Source organism: Callospermophilus lateralis, chromosome 12 (genome assembly GCF_048772815.1).
Source record: "Callospermophilus lateralis isolate mCalLat2 chromosome 12, mCalLat2.hap1, whole genome shotgun sequence".
Lineage (NCBI taxonomy): Eukaryota > Metazoa > Chordata > Mammalia > Rodentia > Sciuridae > Callospermophilus > Callospermophilus lateralis.
In genome coordinates this window covers 27,303,952-27,317,463 of record NC_135316.1, presented here as the reverse complement: position 1 = coordinate 27,317,463, position 13,512 = coordinate 27,303,952, and the positions used below count along the sequence as shown (strand labels likewise).

The window sequence follows — 13,512 nt, the reverse complement described above, 5'->3', positions numbered from 1 at the left end:
AAAAAAATTTGAACATTATTTTAATGTTTTTGAAGTTTATGAAAATGATATTAAGATGAATATTCAACTTGAATTTAAATTTATGTACAAAATGTCTAAAGTAATTCACTCTTTTTTCTTCTATTCTAGTTACTATTTCTGGAAATGAAGAAACTGGTAAGGCACTTATAGTATTATTTTATGACTTATAGTATATTAATTGCACTCCTCATAGTTTTTAGTAATGAATACTTATTTTTGCTTTTCAAAAAGAAAATTTGTATCTTTAAATTTTAAGTAATTAAAGGAGATGCAGTATTGGGTTTATTCCCACTCGGTGTATTCTCATTTTGTATTATTTGTATAAATTGAGATAGCCATTATTTTGTAAGGCTCCTCAAACTTCTTTGGGTAAATTTTGAAATCTGTGTTGTATGTTCTTCAGAACTCTCTATTTAAATTCTTAATATGAATTTTAGTTGAGGAGAGGGAATTCTGCTTTTATTATGACTAAATCTCATTGATGGTATTCTTGCTTACAAATTTGTTGAAAATAGCACTTTCCTACTCAAAGATATTTAGTAAAATAACCATGCTTTAAGATTATAAATTGTTAATGAGTCACATAAACAATTAAGGTTTTGCCAAGATCCTTGCTTCTTAGAATGTGATCTATAAAACAATATCAGCATCATGTATGAGCTTATAAATGAAGCACTTCAGACTTTATTCCACATCCATTAAATCAGATTCTGCCTTTTAATAAGGTTTCAAAGGGATATCCATACACATGTAATTTTGAGAAATCCTGCATCAGATTATTCAGAAGGGCACATTTTGTTCCTTGATGATGCAGGCATGATTCAAGTGAATAGACCAATTAGAAAAAATAATAATAATAATAAGTTTGTAAATTGTATTATGAGTCAAAGAAATTAAAGTTTTTATAATGAATAATCAAAGAGACAATACTTAGAGGGAAAAAATCCTTTCTTACAATTTTGCCAGAATAAAAGAAAACTTCAGAAATCCATTGTGGATCAAATTTCAAAATAAAAATTGATTTTAATAGAAAAAAACAGAATTTCTTAAACAGTTGGACAGTTAGAAATTATGAATAAAGATTTATTCTTGTTACTGGAGATAATTAGATATTAAGCATATAAATCAAATTTTTGCCCTTAAATCTAATTTTTCAGTAACGGAAGAAACAGAGTCTATCTTGGTAGGCCTATCGGTTACATCAGAATTATTTCCTATATATTGAAAGTATGGGTTATTTTTACCATGTCTCTTAAAGAATCCTGTTATAAACTTTTATGTTTGTTTTTTTAATTCAGTTATAGGTTGACTTTTGAACCCAGACTTTTGATTGATAAGTTCAGATTTTTTCTTTGAGCTTTAACATGCTTAGTTAACAAAAATTTTACCCTATTTATTATTTGTAACCAATAGCTTATACAAGTAAATATTAATAATCACATGAATTGAACTCAGTTAAAAGCATTGGTCTCTATCATTTTTTAACATAATAAAGAATATTATATTTACTTGGTTATAATTTAATAACTACCATCTTTTAAATACTTATTATATTCCAAACATTGTACTACAGACTTAATATCTATTTTTTATTTAACTGAGAATTAATATATTTTAAAGTAAGCTGTTTGCTTTATTGTCCTATAGAGCAGAAATATGTTAAAAGATATTAAATGTTAAAATATTTCAAGAATAATTTTTGCATGCCTGTCTTAGTTGTAAGTAAATGCTTAAGAAGTTTGAGGACCTTAGTGTTGCTATTTATCTCTAAGCTATATAACAGTGTTTAAATGAGGAATGACAAGCTTGGTTGAATATGGGGGCCAGGCAAAAAATAAACTATGTGAAGATAATACGCAGAGTAAGTTGATAAATGGCCTCATATTGGTGTCACAATAGAAGCCTAAGCTCCCTCGTGTTTTTCCAAAGAAAAAACAAATGAAACGATGATTTGGAGTCCTTTGGGTTCATTATATTTTGTTTTGGGCTAGAGGGTGCTGAAAGCATAGAGAAATGCAGATTTTGAGAAGCCAGAATTTTCATTGTCAATAATAATAATAGCAGAAGTGAAAAGAGCACACTTTAAAATAGAAGGAAATTGTAGTTAGAGTTTTATTTTGGCAGCAAATGTTGACTCAGAAGTAGAATGACCATTTAGATAATGGTTAAAAAAAAAAAAAAGTGGAGGAGAATTCTGTTTCAGGGATGACAATGAAAAGGACCTTGGATTCTTATCAAACAGATATGGGGTTGAATTCTGGCATTATCATTTAGTAAATAAGTGACATTGCACAAATTACTAAATTCTCTGAACCTCACTGTTTGTTTATGAACTCAAAAAATATCGTAAAAGACTACTGTGAGGATTGGAAATAAAGCATACAATATATGTGTTCTAAGTTGGTTGGAATGATTATTTGAGTAGCGAAAGTTGAATATGGTGACTATAAAATCCCAGAGTTTTATTAGGATTCATTGGCCCTGCAGATGGAGTTACTTTCCAGGAATTCTCAGAGTCCAGGGGGAGAAGAAACTAGAGCAACACATTGAGCATTAGCTGTGAAGGTGTAAGCAAGAGACAGGAAGCAAGGAGACCAGTTTTACTTTTGCAGCAATCCAAATGAGATGGGCAGCGTAGGCACTGGCAGTGAAAACAGAAGAAATTAGAGTTGAAAATAATTATACTGATTACCCAGAAGATACGGGGAGCTACTTGAGGCTTGGGTCCCTGCATCAATTAGCTGTGTGACTCCAGCGTCCAGTCTCTGAAATGAACCAGTACAATTAAAAAAAAAAAAAGGCTGGGTTCTAATAAGGTTGTCAAGTTTTATTATTTTTTAATTTAAAAAGAACGAACATTATTTAAAACCAAGATATAAGGAAAAATATCTCAGACTAAAAGAAAAGGAAGGTCAGTGCTAGCTTTATAATAAGAATTAAGATACTTGGACAGTAATGATAATAATAGCCAGTATTTGTTGATGATTTATTATGTACCAGGCACTACTGTGTTTGCATATATTTGTTCATCAGTATTAGGCAATTAACTTTATTCAAAAGGGGTTTTAATTGAAGTCTAAGGAAATGGATTGGAAAAATGCAGTGTAACTATGAATTCTGAAAATAATGGAGAAGACTTTTAGTGGAAGAAATACTATTTGATCTGAACTTTAAAAATGAGTAGAATTTCAGACTTTTTACACTTTATACTTTGTTATCTTCAGTGAGTTTGTGTTGCTGCATTACAAACTGAAAAACAGTTCAGCTACCTGGTACATAGCTCTTGCTTATTGTAAACTAGTTCTACTTCTTTCAAATAGAAAAACTCCCAGAACACAACAAAAAGCTTTAGAAGTTATATCATTGAGTTAACATTTGGAGATAAAGATGTTGAAATGTTACATCCACTTGGGAAACAGTTACGGTAGAAATTTAGAGTGACTAAAAAGTTTTCTTATTAGCCTATGTTGAACAGCAAAATGAAATTTAGAATACTTTTTGCAAATAATACAGGGATTAAGTTACTCAATTTTACTTATTATTCTTGGGGATTATAAATTATTTATTTTCAGTTTATAGTTCCTTGGATTTAATGTTTATAGTGATGGATCATTTTAAATAATGTTTAAGTCATTTAAAATTATTGTTTAGGGAGAACTGAAATATAGCGAATAAAGGAAGTTTTTTTTTAGCTCAAATCCTCAGCAACTTTATAAAATCAAATCTCTTCTCTGGCTGTGGTCTTTATTTGTAAACCAGTCTGATAGTCCTTAAATTCAGGAACAGAATATTTCTTCAAATATAATATTACATCATAAAGTTAAAAGAATTTATATATTTGATGTTTTAGTATGTCTTAATTAAATTTTTTATTGGATTAGGTCTCCTGACCCACATACTGTGTTTTAATGTAATGCTTTTTCCTGTTTTCACCTGAATTCAATGAAATGTTATTTGTTTTTATTTACCAGGAAAGACCGTTGTTTACCTTGTGGCTTTCCATCTGTTCTTTGTTATGTTTGTGTGGTCCTATTGGATGACAGTATTCACATCTCCCGCTATACCCTCCAAAGAGGTAAATTTAATGTTGGTAAATTACCAAATGCTTTAACTGATTATGGAATTGTTTTCCCTTGTGTTACCTATGTTAAAACTGTACATAATGCATTTGTTTTGTTTCCATTCATAAAATTTTTTGGTAACTCTGTACTGTGAATGTGAATCATCAACCTACTCTCAGATACCATTCACTGACATAGCTTAGCTGCAATAATACTTACTCACATGCTGTGGTATCTTAAATACATTATGTTATTGAGTAAAAAAATCATTAAATTGAGTAGGGAAGTAGAGTTGATTTTTAGAAATTTAACCCAGGGTATAGGGGCACATGCCTGTAATCCCAGCAGCTCTGGAGGCTGAGGAAGGAAGATGGCAAGTTCAAAGACAGATTCAGCAACTTAGTGAGAACCTGTCTCAAAATAAGGAATAAAATGGACTAGGAATGTAGCTAATGGGTTGAGGGCCCCTGGGTTCAATCTCTGGTCCAAAAAAAGAAAGGGAAGAAAAAAAAAACCCTCCACATTTATTTACATTTTCTTAGGCATGAATAAATACATTGAACTAAAAAAAGTACTTTGATTATAGGAAAAAGTTGTTTAGGCTCTTGCTTGGCACACCATACTATGACTAATTTTTCCTCCCAATTAGAGGTTCCACTTGAACTAATATAATATAGATAAACATTTTCTAATATTTCTTACTTTTTTTTTTTTTTTTTGGTACTGGGGATTGAACTCAGGGACACTCGACGACTGAACCACATCCCCAGCCCTATTTTGTATTTTATTTAGAGACAGGGTCTCACTGAGTTGCTTAGTACCTCCCCATTGCTGAGGCTGGTTTTGAACTCTCAATCCACCTGCCTCAGCCTCCTAAGTTGCTGGGATTTCAGGTGTGCGCCACTGCGCCTGGCTCTCTCTTGGCTTGATGTATCCAACTTAATTCTTCATTGAAAATTTAGTATAGCAAAATGGTTAATATATTCTCTAGAGTTAGAATTATCTGAATTTGTTTTGTACTCTAGCACATTACTTAATTTCCCTGAGTTTCCAATTTTCTCATCAGTAAATGGAGCTAACAGTTATACCCATTTCTATAGAATGTTTGTGAGGATTAAGAGAGGTTTATCCAAGTAAAAATTTTAACATAGTACCTGCCACATGATTAGTACTCAGATATTAGATGATGATGGTAATATTGTTTCCTTGCATGTTAAATTTTTCAGTTCATTAAAAATTATATCAAAATATATAAAAATAGTATCAACTTCTATTTAACTTTTTAGTGGAGGACATATATGCAGAAAAGTTACATGTCATAAGTGTATGTGATGAAATTTAACAAACTGAATACCCCTGTGTAATCCCCAACTCTAAGAAGCAGAACATTCCCAGAACCCCATCAGTCACTTCATGCTTCCTTCCAGCCACCCACATTGTGAGAAAGTATTCTTCTGCCTTCTGATAGCATAGATGAAGTTTGCCTGATTTTGTCCATAATATGAATAGAATCATGTTATAATATATATATATAGTATCATGGTAATATATGCTTGTATGTCTGGCTTCTTTCATTGGCATTTTATTTGTGAGATTCAGCTATGTCGGTGCATATAGTAGTAGATAATTTATTTTCATTATTGTTTGTTGTTTAATTGTGGTATATAATACAAATTTATTTGCTAAGTCTCCTATTGATAGGCATTTAGGGAGGATTTCAGTTTAGGGCTATTACAGACAGGGCTTCTTTAAATATCTTAGTACATGTCTTATGGAAAATATACATTATAGTTCTTTTATAATGGTCCCTAGGAATAGAACTGATATATAATGTTATATGTACGTTCAATATTAGTAGAAAAACATAGTCCTTAGCTTGTATTTTTATTTTACTTTTGCTCTAAGAGTTAAAGTCAGCCATAAATTGAGCTTAAGGTTTTTTTTTTTTTAAGTTGGACACAATACCTTTTTTTATTTATTTATTTTTATGTGGTGCTGAGTATTGAATCTTGCGCCTCGCACATGCTAGTTGAGTGCTCTACCACTGAGCCACATCCCCAGCCCCAAGTGGTTTTTCAAATATATTTTTTAGACATTTTAGTAATTATTAGTCAATCCTTAAACTTAAATTACAAAATACCATCCATTTCTTAACTCTAAATTTAAAAGGATCTAATTTTATCAACTACTAGTAGTTGTCGCTGTTGAAAACATAGCATGTGTAAAAAGAAAACAGTTCCCATTATAGAAAATAGGAAGTTGAAAGGGAAAACAATTTGTAAGACTTTGGAGAAGCAGTACAGTGTACAGGCTGAGAACTCTGAATTTTGGAGCCAAACTGTCCAGATTTAACTTGTTCCTCTGCCATTTTCTAGCTGTATGAATTTGAATTTCCTCTGTAAATGAAGGTAATAGTAGTACATACCCCACAGAATGTAAGAATTGAATAAATTAGTTATATTTATGTGTATTTATCTAGATATGTACAGTTCTTAAGACAATGTCTACCACATAATAAATACTATATAAAGTTATGTATTCCTCTTTGATTGTTATTTTGGCATTTTTCATCCATTTAGCATTCAGTCCAGACCCTAAGCCTTTTTATGCACTCTACATAAGTGCCCAAGATTTTATCTGGTGGCTCTGCTGTACACTTTCCATTTACCTTATTGTGGAACTTATCATCTGGCACTGTAATTGCCTCTTTACTTACATCTATCACCTTATTAAATGTAAATTCTGTGAGGGGGATGGTATTTCTATTGTATTCACCACTGTACCTCCCCCATACACAATCTGACACTTAGTGTCAGATTCAATAAATGTTGAATTAGTTAATTATTCTGTTCTCAGGAACCAACCAAATAAAGCCCTAGTGACAGCCAAGAACAGGAATTTAAGGTTCTCTAAGTTTACAGTATGCTGATTGAGATGGTGCCTTAGAAGTAATTATAAAGCTATGAGATTGGTGTTAATCACTGTTATCTCCGAGGTTACGGCAGTGCTTGGAATATCTGGCTTTAGGAGAATTGATTGGATATAAAAAAAACAATAACTAAATATTTAGGAAAGTTTAAGTTATAAAACATTTTTAAAAAAATTTTTTAGTCAATGGGTATTGAGTATTATGTACCATATCTGTACCACATATGTACCATTTTAGTTACACATGACAGTAGAATGTATTTTGACATATTATACATGCATGGAGTAAAACTTCCCATTCTTGTGGTTGTACATGATATGGAGTTACACTGGTCATATTCATATATAATATAGGAAAGTAATGTCTGATTCATTCTACCACCTTTGCTATTCTCTTCCCATGCCCTTCCCTTTATTCCCTTTTGTCTAATCCAAAATACTTCTTCTCTACCTCTCCTTATTGTGTGTTAACATCTGCGTGTCAGAGAAAACATTCGGCCTTTGGTTTTGGATGATTGGCTTATTTCACTTAGCATGAGAGTCTCCATTTATAGGCAAATGCCATAATGCATTTTTTAATATTTATTTTTTAGTTGTAGTTGGACACAACACCTTTATTTCACTTGTTTATTTTTCCATGTGGTGCTGAGGATCGAGTCCAGCGCTCTACTGCTGAGCCACAATCCCAGCCCCCATAATTGCATTTTTTTAATATATATTTTTAGTTGTAGATGGACACAATGCCTGCCTGTCTTTCTTTCTTTCTTTCTTCCCTCCCTCCCTCTCTCTCTCTTTCTTTCTTTCTTTCTTTTTATGTGATGTTAAGGATCAAACCTGGTGCCTCACACATGCTAGGTGAGTGCATTACCACTGAGCTACAACATCAGCCCTTAATTGCATTTTTATGGCTGAGTAATATTCCACTGTGTATATATTTTCTTTATCCATTCATTTTTTAAGGGCACCTAGTTTGGTTTCATAATTTAGCTATTGACTAACACATATTTAAATGGAACCATTTGAACTCTGAATTTAAGATAGTAATGGCATTTTGTAATTTGAATTATGTTTGGCAGTTTTGAATGAAAAATAAGACTTTCAGTACCAATTTCAAAAGTCTAATCTATTTTAATTTTAGTTTTGTTCCATTAAAATTCTGGTATCTCTAGAAATTTTCATTTGATTTAAATTTTATATCCTTAATTATTAAGGAGAAGGAATGGTTGTCAAGTGGAAGAAGATGTATCAAGTGGAGATCTGAGATACTACCACAGTCTAGGAAAGGATTCCTCCAGGGGAGTCTATTGAGATTTTACAGGAAACTAAAATTTGATCAGACCCTTTCCTATCCAAGTATATTTTTAACATTATACCATATGATTTTCTTTCTATCTCCAAAAGTATTCAAGAGCAGATGAATCTGTCAGAAATGTCTGAAGCTCCCTGCCTTGTAGTTGGTGGTTGATAAGTGGTCTCTAAAGTCTTTGGGGGTCATGTGAATCTTTTCTGACTGCTTTCTGTTCTGTTCATTTAATTGTGAAAGCCAAGCAAGGTAATCTAAAATAGACTCTTCTACTTCATAAAATATACTATTAATTTAGATCTGGTAATAATCTGTAAAAACCCAGAACATTTATGTTAGCAAAATAGAGGAAAATATACTAGAATGGAACACAGAAGACCTGCATTTTAATGTCAGATATGCCAATAATTCTGAAGTCTCAAAGAATTCCCTAACCCTCTTGAATCATAACTTTCCCAACTCTGCTATGACAAGCTATTGCTTTATTTATAACACAACAGTCAATTAAACTGAATAACTATAAAACTAATAACTATTAGCAGTGTTGGGGCATTAAGAGTAAGGGAAGGTATTTTTGTTTTATTTAGTACTGGGAATTGAACACAGGGATGTTTTAGCACTGAGCACATCTTCAGCCCTTTTTATTTTTTATTTTAAGATGGAGTCTCACTTCATTGTTTAGGGCCTCGATAAGTTGCTAAGGCTGGCCTTGAATTCACTTGTGATCCTCTTGTCTCAGTATCCTAAGCTGCTGGGATTATAGGTGTGCTCCACTATGCCCAGGTAAGAGACAGGGAAGTTTTGTATTTGAGTTAGTGAGTAGACCAAATATGCAGAGGTAAAATTCCAGTTATGATTCCTTAGGCTTTTTAAAGAAATTAATACAGAGTGAGGAACATTACTGTTTAAAATATAAAATATGAAGCAAATCTGAAATAGACTGGTAGAAACTCAAAGTTTTCCTTGATTACATTAAAATCAAGACATAAAAGGGGGTAGTCCTTAAAATACTGGGATAGCGTATGAAAAGAAGAACAACTAAATTAGTTGGTAGAGAAAATGTTATTTAAAAAAATGAACCAGAGGCTGACCACATCATGGGGAAAAACACTAGAAAAGGAATACCAGAAATAACTCAGTAAAGGAAAGGAATCTCCCTTGAGCAAAGGAGAGTTAGATTGCCTTGATACTCTGACAATTCTGAAGAAAGTAGTACTATTTCTTAGCTTCTGAATGACTAAAAATAATAAATGAATGATTTAACTCATTATGGACCTTTAGCCAAAAATTATTGTTACTCCATGTTGGTGATTTCAGTTATTACTCAAAGTAATCTTATGATGTCCTTCCAAAAATATAGAATTTCTTGACAGTAACTTTTAAACAGCAAAGTTTTTATTAATTTAAAAAAAATGTGTACTGAGCCTTTTTTTTTTTTATATTTATTTTTTTTTTTAGTTTTCGGCGAACACAACATCTTTGTATGTGGTGCTGAGGATCGAACCCGCGCCGCACGCATGCCAGGCGAGCGCGCTACCTCTTGAGCCACATCCCCAGCCCCATGTACTGAGCCTTTTTGATGAAGGAAATTAATTTTTTTATCTATAAAAAGCAAAGATGCAGAAGTATGTTTGTTTTCTTTGCCATTATTAATAGGGAAGGCAAATATTTTTTAATCTATGTAGTTTTATTAAAATATACTTGAAAGTCAGTTTGAAGGTAAGTTTTCTCTTGATGAAACACAATATTGATGGGTTGATAATTGTTTCTCTTTTTATAGTTCTACTTGTCCAATTCTGACAAGGAGCGTTATGAAAAGGAATTCAGCCATGAAAGACAACAACAAATTTTGAGAAGAGCAGCAAGAGACTTACCTATCTATACCACATCAGCTTCAAGAAGTAAGAAAAATGGTCTTAAGCTTTCCTTTCCAAATGATTTTTTGTATGTGTTTATTTTTACAGGATGTTTTATGGTTTAACTATTATGTGGATATATAATGATCACCATAAGCAATATCTGCTGGAATAAGATTTTCTGTTTGTATTTCAGATATAGATGAATATATGAATATATTAATACAATTTTTAAGGTCTTCACTTTAATGTAAAATATTTTCTCTATTTTTTCCTCCAGACTCAATCTTCACAGCTAAAAATTTCAGTTATTATTCCTAGTAAACTGTCATTTAGAAATTCTGATTTGAATTTGACTATTGTGTGTCATCACCCAGTAATAAAAGAAAAACAAAAAGGGAATGTGTTAAAAATGAGAAGTAAAAGATATGAAAGGGAAGAAACCTACTCAAGATTATAAAAGCTGGTATTGTAAGATGAAGCTATGAGTTCCTCTGCAGTGCTGTCTCCATTGAGATACATGCCTGTTACAGCAGTGTCCTTTTCTAAGATTTTTAGCCTCATGATAGGAGTCTATTTTGAGTAGCCAAGCTGATCGTTTAAAATAAAGTTTTTAAAAATTGTATTATATACTTCATCAATTGGTTCAAATACTAGATAACATTAAAAACTTGACAATTTTCTAAGTGCTTTACACATATGAATTCATGTAAACTTCACAATAGCCCTTTAAGGTAGATACCAGAGTCCCCATTTTGCAGATGAAGAAGCTAAGACACTGTTTCAGGACAACCTATTCCCACTATATGAGTACTAGTCCCAAGGTGCTACAAGATTGAAGAAAACAGGCAGATCTGGGATTGCAGATCCAGATTGCAGTTTATTGGGGAATTTAAGTGACAGAAGCATGGTCCTGGGTAGCTGCAATACCAAGTGGATCCCTACGGGTTGGGTCAAGAATGAGGGGTTTTGTATTATTGGTCTGTGCCAAAGTGACTTCATCCAAGGTGGAAAGTACCAGGTTTATCTTAAGCTAATGTTAAGAGTCAGGCACATTCCAGGCACCTGGGCCAGTTGTAAAACTTTACAAACTACTAATGTTTTTTTCTATTTATAGTATGATGGAAACTGCAGGAAAACCAATTAGAGTTGCTCTGAGGTAGTCATGGTAGTTAGAACTCAGAATGACTGCAGTATCATCAAACTGAATTCATACAAGACAGAGAGTTGAAGTAACTTGTTCAAGATCATTTTGCTAATCAGCTTTCTGTTGCTGTGACCAAAATAACTGAGAAGAACATTTAGAGGAAGAAATGTTTATTTTTGGCTCACAGTTTCAGAGTTTTAGTCCATGATCAGCCAAATCCTCATCAATTCTGGGCCCAAGGTGAGTCAGAACATCATGGCAGAAGGGTATGATGGAGGAAAACTACAAACTACCCAGCATATGGTAACTGAGAAACAGAAAAGGAAAGGGCCACAGGGAAAATGAACCCTTCAAGAGCATATCCCAAGTGACTCACCACCTTCAGCCATGCCCCACTTCACTACAATTACTACCAGTTAGTCTGTTCAAACTAGGATGGACTAATTAGGTTACAACTCTCATGATCCAATAATTTTATCTTCTAATATTCCTGGATTAGCACAGGAATTTTAAGAGGACAGCTTATATCCAAACTTTAATAGTCATATAGACTGTATATTGGGGAAAAAATTTAAAAAAAAAAGAGATTTAAATCCAGGTGCTCTAACTCTAGGGAGAACTAGAAAGATCTTTACTTTTGTGTAGCTATGACAAATTATGACTCAAGGATGTTTAAAATGCTAAAACTGTAGAAGGGGATATTTGACTGACTTTTTAAAATGCACTTAAATACTGTCCCTTTTACATAACTAATATATTATGGTATAGGATAAAAAGTTGAAGCCAGGCTCAGTGGAACATGCTTATAATCCTAGCAACTCAGGAGGCTGAACTAGGATGATTGTGAGTTTGAAGCCAACCTCAGCAACTTATCTGTCTCAAAATAAAAATATGTGAGGTATCTCAGTGGTAAAGCACCCTGGTTTCAATCCCCAGTACCAAAATAAATAAAAAATAATAATAACATGGACTGCAGATCAAATTCTAGCTTTTTCATGTATGTGAATACAGTATATATCTTGGTGTGTAATAAATTTTCAGCAGATTTTACTTTCAGTAAATATTTCTAGTAAATTATCTCAAATTTTAATTACATTTTGCTACATTTTTACATTTAATTCTGAAAAATATGGTTTACAATAATTATTAGCAGTTATAGTTCTACAAGGTATTTTTAACCCAAGATTCCAGGTAATTAATGAATCCCTGAGATCATAGGCAAATTTGGGGTAAGTGTAGTTTTCAGAAAATCCTGTTCATAACAAGATCATCTGTTTTCAGAGAAGTACGTGTACTTCTAAAAGTAAAGAGCCATCAACACTAAAACTTTGCTTTTAAAACTTTACCACTTTTTATTTATTAATTATATAATGGCTTTCTTCTAGCCCAAATAATACCCATTATTACACCAGAATTGTGCTAAGCACTTTAACAACTTTGAGAGGTGTTGTACTTGCACAATACCTTTTAGGAGATAAAAAAAAATAAGGCATAGTAAGGTAGCCAAAGTCCCTGAGTGGGTTTTATATCCTCTCTTATGACTTTTGGTGGAATCTATTCCCTTGAATACTATTTTATACTACATTTTTACTGTCTAGAATTCCAAATTCTGAAGGAATTTCTTCTTTTTTCTTATTATAGACCTAATGCATATTGAAGGAAATGGACCTTTCATTTACCAGAGATTAGTAAAATTATTGATGCTGCTTTCATGCAAGGGCAATTGTGGATCAAGTTCAGGGATAGGAGGGACTTTGCACTGAATTCCTCTTTGTACTTTTTTGAGCCATATGGACTGGACATACTGTCATCTACTCAGAAATGAGTCCTAAATGCTTCTTCTTCCCAGTTTTTATGTTCTACTTCTCAAGGTTGCCCTGTTCCTATTCTTATTTCTGTACTGTCTTTCAGCTATCACTTTTAATCATGGAGTTCTGATACTACAGTATTGTGATCATTCATTTATTGTGCCTTATAATTTAATAGTTTTCTTCTTTAATTAGAACAAATTCAGGCATCTTATACTAACACAAACATTCTAAACCTTGGCTTTTTGCCAGGCAAAGGGTGAAGTTGCAGCTACACACAAGGATTACATGTTATAGAACACCCTGTGATCTAGCTATATTCTTTCTGTTGTTTCAGGAGGCAGGTGGAGAACTGCAAACTTCTGTCCCACAGAATCCAGTAACCATT

The 13,512-nt window shown here is 32.5% G+C and overlaps 1 protein-coding gene across 6 annotated transcripts in view; it reads left to right on the top strand.

The window, feature by feature from the left end:
• Nucleotides 1–13,512, top strand: part of Zdhhc20 (zDHHC palmitoyltransferase 20) — a 79,580-nt gene that overhangs the window by 31,734 nt on the left and 34,334 nt on the right. For all 6 annotated transcript variants that reach the window (XM_076872004.1, XM_076872003.1, XM_076872002.1 and 3 more), the window contains 3 exons: nt 130–156; nt 3,993–4,096; nt 10,094–10,214. In XM_076872004.1, coding sequence (XP_076728119.1) covers nt 130–156; nt 3,993–4,096; nt 10,094–10,214 — 252 coding nt within the window. The remainder of the gene's footprint in view (nt 1–129; nt 157–3,992; nt 4,097–10,093; nt 10,215–13,512) is intronic.